This window comes from Typopeltis vanoorti, chromosome 11, assembly GCF_054136105.1.
Source record: "Typopeltis vanoorti isolate ZY-2024b chromosome 11, IOZ_Tvanoo_1.0, whole genome shotgun sequence".
NCBI lineage: Eukaryota > Metazoa > Arthropoda > Arachnida > Uropygi > Thelyphonidae > Typopeltis > Typopeltis vanoorti.
In genome coordinates this window covers 15,453,653-15,474,142 of record NC_143559.1, presented here as the reverse complement: position 1 = coordinate 15,474,142, position 20,490 = coordinate 15,453,653, and the positions used below count along the sequence as shown (strand labels likewise).

Below are 20,490 nucleotides of genomic sequence, written 5' to 3'. Positions count from 1 at the left end.
CATCAGGTGATTACATTACAAAACCAGTGTTTACCAATCCTCAAATCCTCGTGCCATGAAAGATATAAAATATGCACTATTTTATTTTGCCAAAAACATTTATGTGTAATGAAGTTTAAGTACAATTCGTAATTTTTATACTTTTATGCTATGTATTTGTTTCATAGTTTGTTTTCTTAACTTACATGAATTACCTGAATTAAATAAAAATATATTTTTTGTTGAATATGTCATTGTTTCACATATTTCACCTGATCCTGGATATAGTATGTCGTGTTTGTGGATAGCTCCTGAACAGATAAGTGATATTTTGAGTAAAAATTGATGAATTCGCATAGTATTTACATAGTATTGTTTACTTTTAGTATTTTAGCGAGTCTGGGTGATTTTTGTGCGTTTTTTGAGTATTTTAATAGTAAATTGATAGATAATCTGTGCACATGGCTTCCATTAAGAAGAATACAACGATGGCGTCCAGGTCACCATATTTGTCTAAAAATCTTAACTTAAAGGATTCGATTCAGTGTACCGTTTGCGAAATGTATGCATTGAGGAGAGCGGTTGGGAGTCTGGTTAAACAACGATAGTGGAGTGAATGGGTGCAAAAAGTGTAAAGAATGCGAGGATTTAAAGAGTGCTTCAGGTCGTATGAGTGATATCGTTGATGAAAGTGAGAATAGATAAAAGTGATATTCGAGGTATGAATGGTGATATTTGCGAGGTAGTACCTGATAGCTGTGAGAGTGGCGTTGAAAGTGAGAATAAAGGTAAACATACAGAACAATTGAATGAATCATCGGAGAATAAAAATGATGACACTGACGCAATGAGTGAGATCACTTTATTACGTGCAGCGATACATAGGGCAAATCGGCAGCTGGAGCATTGGCAAAAATGTTTACCAAGCATACCAACTAATAATAGGCAAAAGATGATAGTGAGTGTAAACAAAATGAAAGAGTGTGTATTGTATGGAGATTCCTTAGTAAGAGGTAGGTTAGTTGAGAGTTTAACAAAATCATACCAACCTGGTGCAAATGTTAAGAATGTAAGCGAGTCAATTAGAATGCAAAAGCAGCGGGTGAAAGAATTAATAGTGGTAGCAGGTACAAATAATTTGAAAGGAAACAAAAAGGCTATGAGTGAGGATGTGAAGGAATTGCTTGAGGTAGCAAAAGAGAAGAGTGAGAGAGTTAGGATGGTGAGTCTGTTGCTGCGGAATGACAGTGAAGAGTATAGAAGGAGGGCCATAATCGCTAATGACTTTAGGCATGAATTATGTTTGATGAGTGGTGTGGAATTTGTGGATGTGTGGAATGAGTTCGATGGGTTAAAGGATTTATATAAAATGGATGGTTTACATTTCAAAGGATTTGGTGAACGGAGACTTGAAAAGGTGTTGTCAAATGTAGTGGCAGTGAATGTGCAGAATCAGGGAAACTAGAGTTATTAAGGGGGGGGGGGAGTAGATATGCAGATTTTAGGGAGACAGTTGAGTATGGGAATGTCTGTAATATGCCCAAGCGAGTAGGAAAGACCATGAATCAGAATGGGATATTTAGAATAACACATCAAGATAGGGGGTGAGACAAAGGGATCACTGCATTTCATGTATACTAATGCCAGGAGTATTAGGAACAAGAAGGAAGAATTTTTGGCCTTGGTTGGCACTTCCAGACCACAGGTTATTGGCATTAGTTAAACATGGCTGATAGAAGATGACACAGCTAGTGGAATTGAATGTGAGGGGTATGGTGTGTTCAGGAGTGACAGGGAGAATAAAATGGGGGAAGGAGTGTTATTGATGATAGCTGATGAGCTACAGCCAAGAAGAATAGAAGTGGAACTGCAGGATAGAGAAAAGAGCACATTTGAGGCTATTTGGTGTGAGATTGAAACTAGCAGAATAAAATATACAGTTGGCTGCTGCTATAGACCAGGTGATGGAATAGATGGTGGAGATAGTATGCATAAGCAAATAAAAGAAATGAGTGGAAGGAGGGTAATTATTATGGGAGATTTCAACTATGGTAACATTGATTGGAAGGAGGAGAGGGCACATGGGAGGATGGAATTGGATTTTATGCAGTTATTAAGGGATAACTATCTGTGACAGCATGTAATGGAAAATACTAGGGATCAGAGAGCGCTTGACCTAGTAATTGCATCTGAGAATTTGGCTGTAACGAATATGACCACGTTGCCACCAATTGGTGAGAGTGATCATAGGGTCTTGACTTGGGAGGTGGCTAAAGGTGTGGAATTTACAATTAGGACAAGGTACATGTGGAATTATCGGGCTTGTAAGTATGACAAGCTTAGGAGATTGATTGGTTCAGTGGCAGTGGCTGACTGTAAACCTAGAGTCCGAATAATAAATCAAGTAGGGGTTAAATGGATGAATAACACCATTAAGCTTGAGCTGCAAAAAAAGAAACAACTATGGAGGGAATTTAAGGAGAAAAGTGACCGGCAGGCACATGAACGGTATAAAGCACAGGCCAGAAGGGTAACGAGTGTATTAAGAAATGCAAAAAAGGATTACGAAAGAACATTGGCCATGTAGGCTAAAGAGAATCCTAAACAGTTTTTTTGATATGTTGCAAGTAAAAGAAAAAATGTATATGGCAGAATGATTTTAAAGAATGTCGATGGTAGGGAGGTAACCGAATCAGTTGATATAGTTAGTTGAATTACTGAGCGAGCACTTTGCAAGAATATATCATCCAGGTGGTGACATTGCAGAAATGAATGAACCAATAGATTATACGGGAATTGTGGTGAATGAAGTCGAGGTGAGTAGTCTATTACAAAACCTCAATGTCAATACATCTGTGGGATTGGATGGTATACCAGCTCGTGTCATACATGAAGCAGCTAAAGAATTGTCGGTACCCTTGACCATTTTGTTTAATTTGAGTCTCGGGTCTGGGTTAGTCCCGAGGGGTGGAAAGAGGGGAAAGTAGTTCCACTGCATAAAGGAGGTTCCAAGATTGCTGTTGTAAATTACCGACTGATCAGCATATCAGGCATTATTGTCAAGGTCTTGGAGAAATTAGTCAAGAGAAGAATACAGGATTGGATAGATGAAAATGGGATACTGTATGGGGGACAACATGGTTTTGTGAAGGGTAGATCATGCCTCAGTAACTTCCTCACGTTTTATAACAGTGGCAGCTGAACTTGATAAGGGTAATGGGTTTACAGTGATACTACTGGACCTTGCCAAGGCCTTTGACAGGATACCACATGGAACTTTAATCAGTAAACTGGATCAGATGGGGATGGATATTGGGTTGGTGAGATGGATAGGAGGGTGGTTGATGGAGAGATACCAAAGAGTGGTTTATTCAGGAGTGGAGTCCAAAAGAAAGCCTGTGACTAGTGGTGTGCCGCAGGGGTCTGTTCTTGGACCACTACATTTTAATTTGTTCATTAACGATATAGGAAAGGATCTGAGAGGAAATGTTCACTTGTCTGCTGATGATGCAAAGTTGGGTAGAGCAATTGTGAATGCACAGGATGTCAAAATTTTGCAGGATGATTTGGATAATTTGGAGGACTGGGCTAGGGAAAATGGATGTCAATTTAATGTGACAAAGTGTAAGGTTATCCATTTTGGAGTAAAAAGATTAGCAGCAGTATATCACATTGGTGGAACCATACTCCAGGAGATTGATGAGGCCAGGGATTTGGGAGTGCTGGTGGATAGGGAGTTGAAGTTTAGGGGGCACATTGCAAAAGTGGCTAAAACAGCTCACCAAATCACTTGGCTTATGAAAAATACTTTAACATGCAGAGAGAAGCAAGTTGTTGTTCCTCTGTATCGAGCCTTGATAAGACCCCATCTAGACTACTGTGCCCAGATATGGGCACCAGAGTTTCTTCTTAATGGGGAGGAGGTGGAGAGGATCCAGAGACGAGTGACCAAGATGATAGCAGGTCTGTGGAATGAACCTTATGAGAACAGGTTAAAGATTTGTGGGTTGCAAAAATTGGTTGATAGGCGAAAAAGGGGTGATATGATTGAGACATTCAAATTACTGAAGGGTTTCTATAAGATTAATCCAGAAGATATTTTTGAGAATAGGACTGATGGTCGGAGGACTAGGGGCCATACATGGAAGCAGGGCAAGAATGTGGTTAGCAGAGGTGTCAGAGCTAGGTTTTTTACTTGGAGAGTGGTGAATGAGTGGAATAAGCTGCCAGAGTCTGTTGTGGGTGCTATGACCATGAATGAGTTCAAGGCAAGGTATGATAGATACTGTGTGAATCGAATAGTTTTTCTTGACATGATGTTAAGGCCTCCCTCGATGAGTCTGTCGACTCCTTGGAGTTGCCCGAAATCATCATCATAATAATAATAATTGTTGTTTATATAATTAAAAAAAAAAAAAAACGATTTCGGAACATAACCCTACTTTTTCTATGTGATCTGAGACTCGCATAACGCGATTTATATAACACAGCATTTCTCGGAACCTAACATCTGCGTTATATGAGGGTTACCTGTACATAGTTTTAAATGGTCAGTAATTCATTATTCCGCTAATCAGACTTCAATCACACCTCTCATTCCCTGAATGATAACAAGAGCAAGCGTGAATTTCAAGACCAGCATTCGCACCTGATAGTCTTAGATCTGGTTATATCTTCAGAGATGTGATTGTGAATGGAGTGTCTAATACCGTCTCCTGGTTGGTGAGTGTGACCATGAAGTAATCTCCTAGTTGTGACCAGTCATATGAGAATTTCTGTAAGGAAGAGATATGTGTGGAACTAAAAGGCTGGAGATTATGTTAAGCTTAGGAGACAACTGGGAGCTATAGCATGGAAAGAAGACTTGAGTAGAAAGAAGACAGAGGATAACTGGGCATTTATCAAGAGCTATTTACAGCAGTGTCTGAGTGTATTCCAAAAGGTGAAAAGACTAAATAAGGTACGAGTAAAATGGACATATGAAGAAATTAAGCATGAAATCTGGAAGAAGTGAAGCCTTCTTCTTCAAAAGGGGGGGGGGATGATAAGACTGAGGTTACAAATTATATGCCAACCAGTGTGTCTGGAATGTCTAGGGAATTAATGGCACCTTTAACATACCTGTTTAACATGAATCTAGTAACGTGGTGAGTCCAAAGGAGTGAAAGATGGGGAAAAATGTTCCACTTCCCAAAGGGGTGGGATAAGACTGAGACTACAAATTATACATCAATCTGTGTATCTGGAGTTGTTGTTATTAAGGTGTTAGAGAAGTTGGTGAGGACTAGGATTCAGAAATGGGTTCATAGTAGATGGCAGCATGGGTTTGTTAGGAGGAGGTTATACTTTAGCAATCTACTTCGTATTACAACAAGACAACAAATTCACTGGATAAAGAAGATGAATGTACAATGGTATACTTCATTTTTCAAAGAGTTTTGACTGACTTCCACATCACAAGCTAGTAGCCAAATTGATACAAATTTAGCTACCAGCTTGATAGAATAGATAACAGCCTAGTAAGTTGGATTGCTGATTGGCTGTTCAATAGGTATCAGTACGTTGTATATGGAGGAGTAGTATCCTAAAAGGGGAAGGTCACTAGTGGAGTGTCACAGGGATCCATTTTGGGACCATTATTGCTTAACTTATAAGTTAACGACATTGGGACTGGATATGTGGCTTATCTGGAGACGTGCAGCTGTTTGCTGATGATACAAAGTTGGGAAGAACTGCAAGAAGTAGAGCAGATGTTGTGGCCTTGCAGGACAATTTCAATAGACTATGTTAGTTAGTAGGCAAGTAAGTGGAGCTATCAGTTTAATGTTACAAGTACAAGGTCTGGAAACTTGGTAGGCAAGGTTCGGATGGATGCAGATGATATGATTAACGAGTAAATTTTGAAGGAAGTGAAAGAAATAAGAGATATGGAAGTACAGGTGGACAGAAACTTGAAATTTAAGAGTCACACATTGCTAAAATTGTAAAAACATGACAAAAGATTATAGCAATAATGAGGAGGATATTGAAATGCAGAAGCAAAGAGGGTTATGGTTCACTTGTATATAGATTTACTCAGGCCACATATGGACTACTGTGAACAGATTTCATCACCTCATTTTCTAAGAGGATGAGGATGTAATGGAGAGAGAGAGAGTCCAGAGAAGGTTTACTAAGTTAGTGTCTGATCTATGGAATGTCAGATATGAAGAGAGATTGAGGAAATCTAAGTTGCAGAGCCTTGCGTATAATTGAGATATAAGTTGATGAAGAGTTGTTACTAGATTAATGTGGAGAGGATTTTCTATGGAATAGAGGGAGACAAGAGTAGAACAAGAGGTCATTCCTGGAAGCTGCATAAAGAGAGTGTGAGCAGGGGAGTAAGAAGCAGCTTGTTTGCATGGAAATGACTGATGAGTGGAATGCATTTCCTGAAAGTGCGGTGAGCATGAATGGTTTTAAGGCATGGTTCAATGATCATTAAGTACGGACCTCCCACGATGAATCCTTTGATCCATGGTGGTCAAAGAAAAAAAAATGTTAAATATTTAAGTTGAGAAATACAAAAATTCATTAGTATTTTTGTTGACAAAAGTTTTACATTTCACTAACATATATAATATCCTGCTTCAAGTTGCAAACTGGTCATCTCTACAAAGTAATCACATGAAGACAGACTAACAGTTTCTATCTGGATGGTGGCAGCACTAGCATGCAAAGACATAGGTATGCAGTTGCTGTTAAAAAAGGCTAATGGTAGTAAAGAAGGATATTATTGAGGATGTATTTATTTCATTACCAATAATGATTTTAAATTTGAACTGTTAGCATTAATTAGTATTTTGGTGTTTTGTTGGTATTTTGTCTTGATAGTGTATTGAACATATTCAGCATGGTGGCCGCCAAGTCTAATACATTTGCATCCAGCCCACTAGCAGTTAAACACTATGTTATTAATAGCATAACTGATGATTTCATATCTTGCTAAGAAATCATGTATGCATCCTGTTATTTAAAAATATGGCAGGTGTATTACAGGAACGTGTATGTATGTATGTATGCATGAAATGTAGCCACTGGGAGATATAAGTATCTCAATTTCAGGATTTAGCAACAGCAGAGATACTACTTTGGAATCAGGTGTGAAATGCAATTTGTGAATGCCTGTAATGTCTTGGAGGATGGAGAGAATGTGAAAGACATGCTTATGAATTTAATCTTAGGCAGCATAGCAGAGGGAAATGGTTTATCTGATGTCATGAATGTCAATTGAAAACAGAATATGTGGAGAGAGAGAGAGAGCTGCGGCTGAGAAAGGAGATGAAAAGAATGAAGACAGAGTTGAGGAGGGTAAATGAAGATATTAGGAGGCTGGAGAGGTTAGCTAGTGCAAGAAGAATGAGAGTAAGTGTGAGAGAAGGGCATCAGAGAGCAAGGGAGAGAGGAAGGCGAGAGAATGGAAAGAGTGGAAGAGAGAAATTGCAGAAAGATGAGAAAACAATGGAGAGAAAGGAGAGAGAGAGAGCGATTGGAAGCAGTAAGAGTATGATAAGGGTGCCAGTATGATAAGAATGAATGAATCTGTTTGGAGTGTCATGCATGGAGATTCAATGATTCAGGGTGTACAGAGTAGAGGAGTGCTTGCCTGGTGGAATGAGAGAATATAGCAATGGCAGTGAAGAGGGGTGAAAATGTGAAGAAGATGACAGCGATGGTTGGTACAAATGACCCAAGACCTAGAAATGCATGGATGGAATATAGCAAGGATGGCTTCATGTGGGGATAATAGCTTGAGAAATGAGAGGGTGTATACTATATTATTGAGCCAGGTGAAGTATGAAGTGAGTGATAATGGCTATAAGAATACTGGCAATGCACTAATTTTTCTGTATACAAATGCTAGGATCATTAGGAATAAAGGGAATGAGTTTGTGCCATTGATTAACTCATTCTCTCTCTCTCTCTGTCCAAAAATAGTTAGTATCAGTGAAATTTGGTTAACTAAGGAGGATGTTCCAACAAGGATAGAAATCGAAAGGTATAGCATGTTTCAGCAAGATAGGGAAGGTCAACATGGTGGAGTGACACTTATGATAATTGATGAATTGTGCCCTCTCAGGGTGGAGAATCACAGCAGAAATAACACTTATTGTTTTAAAAGTATATGGTGTGATATAGATTTTATAAGACAAGATAATTAGTGAGATGTTGGTATACACCAGAGAATATACACAGTATATTCTCTGGTGTATATTCTTGATGAATAACTGAGTTATTCATCAAGAAATCCAAAAATTCAGTTCCCTTATTACTGCATGCTGCCTCCGCTGCCTAGTTTTTATTACTGTAGTTGAAGTCCCCATAATGATCATTTACTTTACACTTTTCAAACTAATTTGCCTATAAGAAGACTTGCAATGCACTAGTTTTTCTGTATACAAATGCTTGGAGCATTAGGAATATTTCTTGCTCATAACTGTCTTAATCACCATGTGGGGAGGGAACACAAGAATCAAGAGTTTGGGATGCTAATACCTCAGAGGATTTGATTGTGACTGAGATGTCATACTTGCTCTTAGTTGGTGAGACTGACCCAAGGATGTAACGGTATCAAGGCAGAAGGAATTTATGTGGAATTATAAGGCAACTATCATAGACTTAGAAACCAGCTTGCAGCAGTACAACAAATGAAAGAATTTGAACAAAGATTGTGAAATAAGAAGGGTCAGTAGTGCATGGGAGATACTTAATGACATGGTTGAACTATTTAACGATAGGGAAGGTAAATGTGAAGTGCCACTCATGGTAATTGATGAATTGTGCTTTTTGAGAATGTGCAGAATGATTTTAAAGAGTGAGAGAGTTAGAATGATTAGTCTTTTGCCACGGTATGACAGTGAAATGTTTAAAAGGAGGGCGATAATTGCGAATGACTTTATGCGTGGGTTATGTATGACGAGTGCTGTGGAATTTGTGGACGTGTGGAGTGAGTTTGATGGGCGAAAGGATCTATATAAGATAGATGGCTTGCATTTGAATGGTTATGGTGTAAGAAGACTTGAGAAAGTGTTGCTGAATGTAGTGGATGTGCAAATTCAGGGAAACTAGATTCGTTAAGGGGGGGAGTAGATATACAGTCCTTAGGGAGGCAGTTGAATGTAAGAATGAATATAATATGCTAGAGCAAATAAAGACAACAAACCAGAGTGGGATAGTTAATATAAGGCATCAAGGTAGGGGTGGGGCTAATGGGGGTCTTAATTTCATGTATACTAATACTAGGAGTATTAGGAACAAGAAGGAAGAGTTTTTGGCCATGGTTGGCACTTCCAGACCACAGGTTATTGGTATTAGTGAAACATGGCTGACTGTAGATGATATAGCTAGTGGGATTGAATGTGATGGGTATAGTGTGTTCAGGAATGACAGAGAAAATAAAATGGGGGGAGGAGTGTTATTGATGATAGCTGATGAGCTACAGCCAAGAAGAATAGAAGTGGAACTGCAGGATAGAGAAAAGAGCACATTTGAGGCCATTTGGTGTGAGATTGTGGCTAGCAGAACTAAATATACAATTGGGAGCTGCTATAGACCATGTGATGGAAAAGATGGTGGTGACAGTATGCACAAGCAAATAGAAGAAATGAGTGGAAGGAGGGTGATTATTATGGGAGATTTCAACTATGGTCGCATTGATTGGAGTGAGGAGACACGGGAGGAAGGAATTGGATTTTATGCGGTTATTAAGGGATAACTATCTGTGACAGCATGTAATGGAAAATACTAGGGGTCAGAGAGTGCTAGACCTAGTAATTACATCTGAGGATTTGGCTGTAACAAATATGACCACATTGCCACCAATCGGTGAGAGTGATCATAGGGTCTTGACTTGGGAGGTGGCTAAAGGTGTAGAATTTTCAATTAAGACAGGGTACATGTGGAATTATTGGGCTGGAAAGTATGACAAGCTTAGGAGTTTGATTGGCTCAGTGCCATGGCATGTACAACTGCAAGGACTAGAAGTTGATAGTGCATGGGAGGTGGTTAAGAAGTGCTTGCATGAAGCAATGGCTGACTGTATACCTAGAGTCCGAATAATAAATCAAGTAGGGGTTAAATGGATGAATAATACCATTAAGCTTGAGCTGCAAAAAAAGAAACAACTATGGAGGGAATTTAAGGAGAAAGGTGACCGGCAGGCACATGAACGGTATAAAGCGCAGGCCAGAAGGGTGACGAGTGTGGTAAGAAAAGCAAAAAAGGATTACGAAAGTACATTGGCCATGCGGGCTAAAGAGAATCCTAAACAGTTTTTTAGATATGTAGCAAGTAAAAGGAAAAATGTACATGGCAGAATGATTTTAAAGAATGCCAATGGTAGGGAGGTAACTGAATCAGCTGAGATAGCTGAGTTACTGAGTGAGCACTTTGCAAGAATATATCATCCAGGTGGTGACATTGCAGAAACGAATAAACCAGTAGATTATACAGGAATTGTGGTGAATGAAGTGGAGGTGAATAGTCTATTGCATAACCTCAATGTCAATACATCTGTGGGGTTGGATGGTATACCAGCTCGTGTAGTACGAGAAGCAGCTAATGAATTGTCAGTACCCTTGACCATTTTGTTTAATTTGAGTCTCGGGTCTGGGTTAGTCCCGAGCGGGTGGAAGGAAGGGAAAATAGTTCCACTGCATAAAGGTGGTTCCAAGACCACTGTTGTAAATTACCGACCGATTAGCATATCAGGAATCATTGTCAAGGTCTTAGAGAAATTAGTCAAGAGAAGAATACAGGATTGGATAGATGAAAATGAGATATTGTATGGGGGACAACATGGTTTTGTGAAGGGTAGATCATGCCTCAGTAACTTGCTCACGTTTTATAACACAGTGACAGCTGAACTGGATAGGGGTAATGGGTTTACAGTGATACTACTGGACCTTGCCAAGGCCTTTGACAGGATACCACATGGAACCCTAATCAGTAAACTGGAGCAGATGGAGATAGATATAGGGTTCTTAAGATGGATAGGAGGGTGGTTGAAGGAGAGATACCAGAGAGTGGTTTATTCAGGAGTGGAGTCAAAAAGACGTCTTGTGACTAGTGGAGTGCCGCAGGGCTCTGTTCTTGGACCACTGCTTTTCAATTTGTTCATCAATGATATTGGAAAGGATTTGAGAGGAAATGTTCACTTGTTTGCTGATGATGCAAAGTTGGGTAGAGCAAATGTGAGTGCACAGGATGTCAAAATTTTACAGGATGATTTGGATAGTTTGGAGGACTGGGCTAGGAAAAATGGATGTCAGTTTAATGTGGCAAAGTGTAAGGTTATGCACTTTGGGGTGAAAAGAATAGCAGCAGTATATCGCATAGGTGGAACCGTACTCCAGGAGATTGATGAGGCCAGGGATTTGGGAGTGCTGGTGGATAGGGAGTTGAAGTTTAGGGGGCACATTGCAAAAGTGGCTAAAACAGCTCACCAAATCACTTGGCTTATGAAAAATACTTTAACATGCAGAGAGAAGCAAGTTGTTGTTCCTCTGTATCGAGCCTTGATAAGACCCCATCTGGACTTCTGTGCCCAGTTATGGGCACCAGGGTTTCTTCGTGATGGGGAGGAAGTGGAGAGGGTCCAGAGACGAGTGACCAAGATGATAGCAGGTCTGTGGAATGAACCTTATGAGAATAGGTTGAGGATTTGTGGGTTGCAGAAATTGGACGATAGGCGAAGGAGGGGTGATATGATTGAGACATCCAAATTACTGAAGGGTTTTTATAAGATTGATCCAGAAGATATTTTTGAAAATATGACTGGTGGTGGGAGGACTAGGGGCCATGCATGGAAGCTGGGCAAGAGCGTGGTTGACAAGGGTGTTAGAGCTAGGTTTTTTACTTGGAGAGTGGTAAATGAGTGGAATAAGCTTCCAGAGTCTGTTGTGGGTGCTATGACCGTGAATGAGTTCAAGGCAAGATATGATAGATACTGTGTGAATGTTGAATAGTTGTTCCAGACATGATGTTAGGGCCTCCCTCGATGAGTCTGTCGACTCCTTGGAGTTTCCCGGAACAATAATAATAATAATAATAATAATAATAAAAATAATAATAATACAGCAGGCTTTATTTCTAGAAGGATAATGAGTGGTGAAGTGTTAGAAGTAAATGAAGAGGATGCATTCTAAACACTAAGTACTCTAAATGTCAATAAGGTGGTGAAGAGGGGAGAGTAGATGGAATTTCGCCTCATTTTTTAAGGGAATGTACTGTGGAACTGGCCGAGCCATTAACTTGCTGTTTAATGAAAGTCCTGCAATGGGACAGGTTTCTGGTGAGTGGACGGAGGGTAAGAGAGTGTTATTGCATAAATGCAGTGGTAGAAGAGAGCTATCAAACTATATGCCTGTTTGTATTTCTTCTGTAGTTGTTAAGATTTTGGAGAAAGTGGTAAGAACTCGTATACATAATTGGGCAGATGATGGCAATATTATTTATGTAGGCCAGCATGGATTTGTTAAAGGGCATTCTTATTTTAGTAATCTGATTACCTTTTACAATAGTAACAAGAGCAATGGATGAGGGTAGGGTAGGCACTGTCATTTTTTTGATTTATTGAAGGCATTCGACAGGGTGTCCATATGACAAGTTAGTTTTTAAGTTTTAGCATATGGACTTGGTTATCAGTTTAGTTGACTGACTTTCTGATAGATATATTAAAGATTTGTATATGGGGGAGCAGTACCAAGGAGTAGGAAGGTTACAAGTGGGATCCGACAGGGTTCAGTACTGGAACCATTGCTGTTTAATCTTTATGTCAATAATACTGTCACAGGGCTACAGGAAGATATTCAGTTGTTTGTAGATGATGTGAAGCTTCAGAGAGTTATTAGTAATAGTACTGATGGTTTTGCTCTTCGAGAGAATTTAAATAAGTTGGAAATGTGGGCAAATGAAAGTAGGGATGTCAGTTTAATGCACCTAAATGTAAAGTTTAAAATTTGGAATCCACAGATGAGGTGCATTATACTCACTTGGTGTAGTGATACTGGAAGAAGCAAAAGATCTTCACGTGACTGTAGACAGAAATTTGAAGTTCGGAGGACATGTTGCAAAGGTTGTAAAAACATCTCAGAGAATTGTTGCAATACTGAGAAGAATATTGGCCACGATAGCGTACTGTCTCATTGTATAAAGCTTTGATCAGACCAGATCTGGTCACCGCAATTTGAAGGGGATGAAGTAACCTCATCATCAAATTCTTGCCACGTACCCTCAAGGGGTGTACAGGATATGATAGTACTACATGAAAAATTTACATAATTACTAACTTCCTATCTACAATTTTTCTCCAAATCAATCTGTTACCTGTCAAGACTCCAACATTATCAGATCTTATATTTCTATCTTCTAAGGCACTTTTTACTGTATCAATCCACCTATATTTCAACTACAGCAGTATAGATTGGGGAAAGGAAGATGCATGTAGCAATAAGGGAATGGAATTTCTAGAATTCTTGAGGGACAAATGTCTTAGGCAACATGTAACAGAGGGAACAAGAGGTTCCCTCAGTTACACTTGGTTGTAAACACAAATTTGAAAACTACACCTAGGTACATTCTGGTAGAAAGGTTTATATGTTATTCATAGCCTATTCATAACTGTTATTTTTTAGCAAATTACAATGTATACTGATTACAATAACTTTAATTAATACTTCTGATATTTCACAAAGTCAAATTGCCATCATCAGGAAAAAACAGAATAGTATCATATGCACATGCAGGCATTAACACTGGCTAAATGAAACTGAAAAAATGCAACTAAAGTTGGGCCTATAGTCCTGAATAGCCCACTTCCCTAGTGAGCTAAAGTCTGATATTCCAGTCATCCTGGTACAGCAGGCTTCATCTCTAGAGGGATAACGAGTGGTGAAGTGCCAGAAATGAATGAAGAGAATGTATTCTGGATAAATAGTGAGTATGCTAAATGTCAATAATGGAGGGGGGGGGGGAACTAGGTGGAATCTCAATACATGTTTTAAGGGAATGTGCTGTGGAACTGAATGTGCCATTAACTTGGTTGTTTAATACAAGTCTTGCAATGGGACAGGTTCCTGGAGAGTGGAAAGAGAGTAGTGTCATAGAGTTTGGTCAAAAGAAGACGGAGAGGTGATATGATTGAGACATAAACTGTTGAGAGGTAGTTACAGGATTGACACTGGAGAGTTCTTCCATACAGTAGATCAAGAGAAAGGACAAGGGACCATCCTGGGAAGTTATGAATGGAAGTGGTAAGTACAAGGATGAGGAGTGGCTTCTTTGAATGTAGGATGGTTGGACCATGGAATGCATTGCCCGATATGGTGGCGAGAGCACAAACTGTGAATGAGTTTAAGGAATGGTATGATAGACTGTATTGTTTAAGATGAATATCACGCAATGATTCTTATGATTCCATGGAGGTTCTAATAATAATAAGAAGAATAATAAAATGTCCCAATCAAAATTAAAAATGAAAAGAACTGCAAATTTGTTTAAATTTGAGTGACTGGATGAATGTGTTGAAATAGTAATGCCAATGGCAAAGAACAACATGCACAGGACACTACACACACAGACTCTGAAACTGGAAACATATGCACAAAATGTTTTTCATGTGCACCTGGGCTGGCAAAGATTAGAAGAAATATTGCATGTGACCATAATGACTTAGACCACAGCAGACAATATATGGAAAAAAAAAAAAAAAAAAAACCACAATCTGACTGCTTGACAGATGTCAGTCAATACATGACACAATGCATTGATATAAATTTCTCATCATGTATCAGTTTAGAAACTACTGTTATTGACAACATGGATAATGGTTAATTGCTCTTGTGTATCTATAGATCTTTCTTTGTAATTCTTTATATTTAGTAGTTCTAACAGCCTGAAAAATAAAATGACAAGAGAAATGTAGTTAATTTTCTTGAATTAATGCAAACGGTATTATTTTTTCTTTTGACAAGTCTTAGAGGTCTGCTACATTCCAAGTTTATTCACTATTCTCAATTTCTAGGTAAGCCATTGAAAATTTCTATAAAAGTTTGTTTTAAAATATTCATAGTTTTGTTTTCCATTTAACTAGGTGGATGCCAGCAGCTCAAAATGCAATAAGGTTGCTAAAAAGATTCATCATAAAAATCTAGCATAGTATTAAGCTCAACTTGTAATTATTTACCTGGGATAGTTTGTACAGTACTGAGTATATACAGAAAAACCATAACTATGCTTCACAAAGCATCGTGCAACAGCTACGGAATCAAGACCACATTGTCCTAATTCTTCAAGAAAGTTCCTGTGAAAATAAAGGATGCAGTTAAGTATCACTAAAAAGTTATATACTTTATGTAAGTACAATAATATTTCTGTATATACATCCAAAAAGAAAGACCTTTATCAAAACATTCATCATCTTTAAATAACAAAATTACATGATAACCATAGTAATTAACTTTAATGAAATGAAAGTACAGATATTTCATACTGAAAAACAGTACATCATCAGTGCATAGAAACAAGCAAATGAAAGAAACGGAAATACAAGGTACATCAATAATCAGTTTACCAATGAAAAACTGTTACCATGTGCAAGAAATTAATATATTAATAAATAATATTATTAAAACTATTTTTGATGGTTAAATAAAATAAGAATCTCCCAAACTTTTGGGAGAGAAAGACAGTCATTCCAATTCAGATTTGAATGATGTAAAAGGTCTTTGCAACTTTCTTTGAAAAAGGCATTCATATTTAAAACTGCTTCTATGGAGAAGACGAGCTTCATCCCACTGGACATTGTGTTTAGTGTCAATACTGTGTTGTGCCAGACCAGACTTTTGAGGTGTTTCATGTGTAATATTTACTGCTGTCTTTAATGCATTATTTTATTATCTTTACTATTCTACACATTTTTTCTATATATTTTCCTTTCTTACTCTGCCTATATTAGTAATATCTTTTTATCTTTATTCTAATTAGGGAGTTTGATTGAAGATGGCGGCTCGCGTGTTAGTGTTTCGTGTCGTGTATTTTTGATGGTGAATTGTGAATTTGACTGATATGTTTTTAGATATTTATGCTTATATTCATTAATAATATCAGTTAATTACTTGCTGCCATAAACAGGCACTTTATTTTCTATACTGGTTTATCCAGGTAAGTCTATTGAATTTACAAGGGCGATACGCTAGGCCTACTGCCGCTAGTATCGCCATTGTTGTATTTTATATCGCCACATCTTATTGCTGGTAGACACCTTAGTGTGTCTACGGGAATTGCTAGTGGACCCTCAAAAGTCCACAGGATAAGCTGTCTATGGGATTTGCTAGTAGACTCTCAGTCTACAGGATTACCTGGGAAACTGTTAATTTCTCTCAAGCCAAACTATGGAGTCTCCCTATGACGAGCTTGATTTCAAACAGCTATTGGCTATCTTTAAACATGTAGGAGGACTACTACAAAGGAAATGGCCAGGTAAGGTGGCAATCCACCAGGTTGAGGAGGTAGAAACAGAGGACTGCCAATCCCCTGACCCTCTCCCCTGCACTTCTCAAGATAACATTAGAGAGATTATGTCACCGATTAATGATCAGACCCTAGTGGACTCAGATAACTCATTAGATTATCAGGTTGTCAGCAGGGAAAAACGTAAGAAGGATTCGCCAGCAACAGAGCCTGAAATAGTCCTTCAACCCCTGGAAAAAACAACTCCAATGGAGTTAACAGCACAACCTGACGTAAGAATAGAGACCGACTCCAGGGCACAACCTAAAGAGAGGATCCCACCTATAATCTTGAGAACCAAAGAAAAATGGTCATCAATAACAACCAAGATGAAGAACGTAAACATCAAATTTACATCAGCAAAGAGCACAGATGAAGGAATCCGGATTCAACCTGAAGGTATTTCGGACTACCGCCAACTCACCAGATTGCTGGATGATCTCAATGCTCCTTATCACACATTTCAGCTTAAAAGCGAAAAGAACTTAAAAGTAGTAATTAGAGGGCTGGCTGAGACCATACCAGCCGAAGAAATAGCTACTGACCTCAAATCACAAGGCCTAGAGCCGATTAAAATTTCACGGATGTACCGATCGGACAAGCGTCCTATGCCTCTGGTCCTGGTTGAGATCAGTAAAGGGCATAAAGAAATTTACGATCTTAAAGTAGCTTGCAGTTTGGTCATCAAGACTGAGCCTCTCAGAAAAAAGGCTTCAGCTGGTCAATGCCATCGCTGCCAAAAGTATGGACATGCGCAAAAGCTATGCAAAGCAGAATTCAAGTGTGTGAAATGCGGCAACAACCACCCTTCACATACTTGCGTCAAGCCACAAACCACACCTGCTAAGTGTGCAAACTGTGGCGGCCCACACCCAGCAAATTACAAGGGATGCTCACTTTATCCACTCAACCTGCAGAAAACTAGAGAGGTTCTACCCCTGTCCAATCAGAAGAGAATTACACCAGAAAGCAAAACGCGGGTTGTTACTCCTGAAAAGTCATATGCTTCTACTGTCTATACTAATAATAAACCAGCATCTTGCAACCAAGCCACTGCAGCAATCCTAGCTGCCACACTAGGAGAGATGTTGACAACCTTTAGCAAAACAAATCCCAGTCAGGCTGACACCAATAAATTCCTCAAAAGCACACAAGTCATCTTCTCTATGACTAATGGGTAACACGGTCAATTTAAATAATTCACTACAGATTGCTTATTGGAATGCTAACGGGCTAAAAAACAACCTCCTAGAACTAAAAGAATTTACTGAAAGATACAAGATAGACATCCTTCTGGTCAATGAGACGCACCTTAGACCTTGTGATAACCCCAAAATAAAGTACTACACACTACTAAGATCAGATAGACTTAATGCCAGAGGGGGCGGAACTGCTATATTTGTTAAAAATAGCATTAGATACAATGAGATCAAGAAATCAGCAACCATAAACCTGGAAGAAACAGGAATTGAAATACAAACAAAAAACACAGGCAGTTTAAAACTATATTCAGTCTACAACCCTCCAGGCAAATCACTTCTAGCCTCAGACCTCTCCCAACTCCTTGACACAAACGAAGCAACAATAGTGGCAGGAGATCTAAATGCAAAACACCCTGCGTCGAATAGTAGAAACACCAATAACAACGGGAAGAGCCTACACAAATTTGCTATGTCAAGAAACATCACCATAGCAGGTCCTGTTGAACCAACTCACTATGGACCAATGGGCAGGCCTGATGTGCTAGATATCGCCATTTTCAGGAACACCCCATATCAATTCAAGTTGCAAGTTATTAATGATCTTAGCTCCGACCACAATCCAGTTCTGCTTAGCCTTGGCAGAGAAGCAGTAACCATCCCCGAACAATCCTACATAAATCTCAAGAAGCTCAACTTAATTCTCAGTAACACCACAGGCCCTGTTCCAACTATCTCCTCACCCAAAGAAGTAGACATAGCGATCAATAAACTAGAAAGAACAATCCAATCTGGCCTAACAACAGCCTCCACCATCACCGTTCCAACCCAAACTAACCTGCTCCCTGAAGAGATTCTAAAACTTATCCGAAGCAAAAACAAAATTAGGCAACGGTACCATTCAACACTATCACCCCAGGATAAAAAAGAGCTTAACAGAGCAATAAACCTAGTCCGATATGCAATCAAAGACCATAAAAATCAGCAATGGGAGAAAAAACTAAGCTCCTTAAGCATTGAAGATAACTCGCTATGGAAGATGACTAAAGCCCTTCGCAGCGATCACCTCAACATAAAACCAATACATGGAGAAAAAGGTATAGTCTACAAAGACGATGAAAAAGCTGAAGCTTTTGCAGACTCATTGGAGCAATAAACCTAGTCCGATATGCAATCAAAGACCATAAAAATCAGCAATGGGAGAAAAAACTAAGCTCCTTAAGCATTGAAGATAACTCGCTATGGAAGATGACTAAAGCCCTTCGCAGCGATCACCTCAACATAAAACCAATACATGGAGAAAAAGGTATAGTCTACCGAGACGATGAAAAAGCTGAAGCTTTTGCAGACTCATTGGAGCTGCAATTTCAACCAAACTACACTCATACAGACTTGCGCTTCATTGAAAAAATCCACAAGCAAGTACGCTATGCACTTCGTCGTCCCGCCACCCGTGACAACTCAAACTACACTACACCAAATGAAATACACCAAATTATCAAGAACCTCAATTACAGAAAAGCACCAAGTCCTGATCCGATTTCAAACAAAATTATTAAAGTACTTCCTCATAAAACAATAATGCATCTTGTGGCAATCATTAATGCTATGCTAAGACTCAATTATTTTCCCGCTCGATGGAAGCAGGCAGATGTAATCCTTATCACAAACCAGGGAAAGCACCCCAGTTTCCCCCAGAATTACAGACCTATCAGCCTCTTGTCGAGCCTGGGGAAAATAGCAGAAAAAGTAATTCTTAAACGCCTCCAAACTGAAACAGAGAATCTAGGTGTAATCCCAAAAGAACAATTTGGATTTAAAACTGGACATAGTACAACCCAACAAATCCACAGACTCATAGAATACATCACTATTGGATACAACTGGAGACAGCATACAGGTGCAATCTATCTAGATGTGGCAAAGGCCTTCGATAAAGTGTGGCACAAAGGCCTCATCCACAAACTAATTACTGCAAAATACTCACTAAACCTTATTCAAATCATAGACTCTTACCTAAAAGACCGAAAATTTCAAGTGAAACTTCGTGGACTCAGATCAACTACAAGAAGAATCACAGCAGGTGTCCCACAAGGCTCCCTGTTATCACCACTACTCTTTAACATTTTTATCTCTGATGTCCCAAGTACGACATCAACAATCATGGCATTTTATGCGGACGACATGGCAATACTCACCAGATCGCTCAAACCATACCTGGCCACCCAAAGATTACAGACTGCAGCTAAAAATCTTGAAAAATGGTTTCGATTATGGAGAATAGATGTTAATGCAGATAAAAGTACGGCCATACTATTTACAAGGAAGAAAGCAGACCATCATGGAACAATCACGATGGTCAACACTGTTATCCCATGGCAAACAGAAGTAAAATACCTGGGAATCATACTAGATAACCGTCTCAGTTTCTACTCCCACATCTCTCATGCTTGCAATAAAGCAAATTCAACAATAGCTCAGCTCTACCCTCTACTCAACCGCAGAAGCAAAGTCAGTCCAGAAAACAAATTAAGAATATACAAAACAATCATCAGACCTATACTATCTTATGGTTCCCCGGCGTGGAGTCACACCTCTCCTAGCAACATCAAACGATTGCAATTAATCCAAACCAAATGCCTCCGAATGATCTTTGATACCCCATGGTTTGTAAGAAACACCATTCTCCATCAAGATGGAAACCTGCAAGACATACCTACATTTCTCCTCCAGATAGCAACCAAGTACTTTACTCAAGCATCAC

General features: G+C 39.0%; 1 protein-coding gene across 1 annotated transcript in view; it reads right to left on the bottom strand.

Annotated features, from left to right (window-relative positions):
- The window catches only part of LOC150101321 (uncharacterized), a 338,470-nt gene that overhangs the window by 146,330 nt on the left and 171,650 nt on the right, over positions 1 to 20,490 (bottom strand). The window contains exon 4 of the mRNA XM_090400766.1: positions 15,203 to 15,319. Coding sequence (XP_090256892.1) covers positions 15,203 to 15,319 — 117 coding nt within the window. The remainder of the gene's footprint in view (positions 1 to 15,202; positions 15,320 to 20,490) is intronic.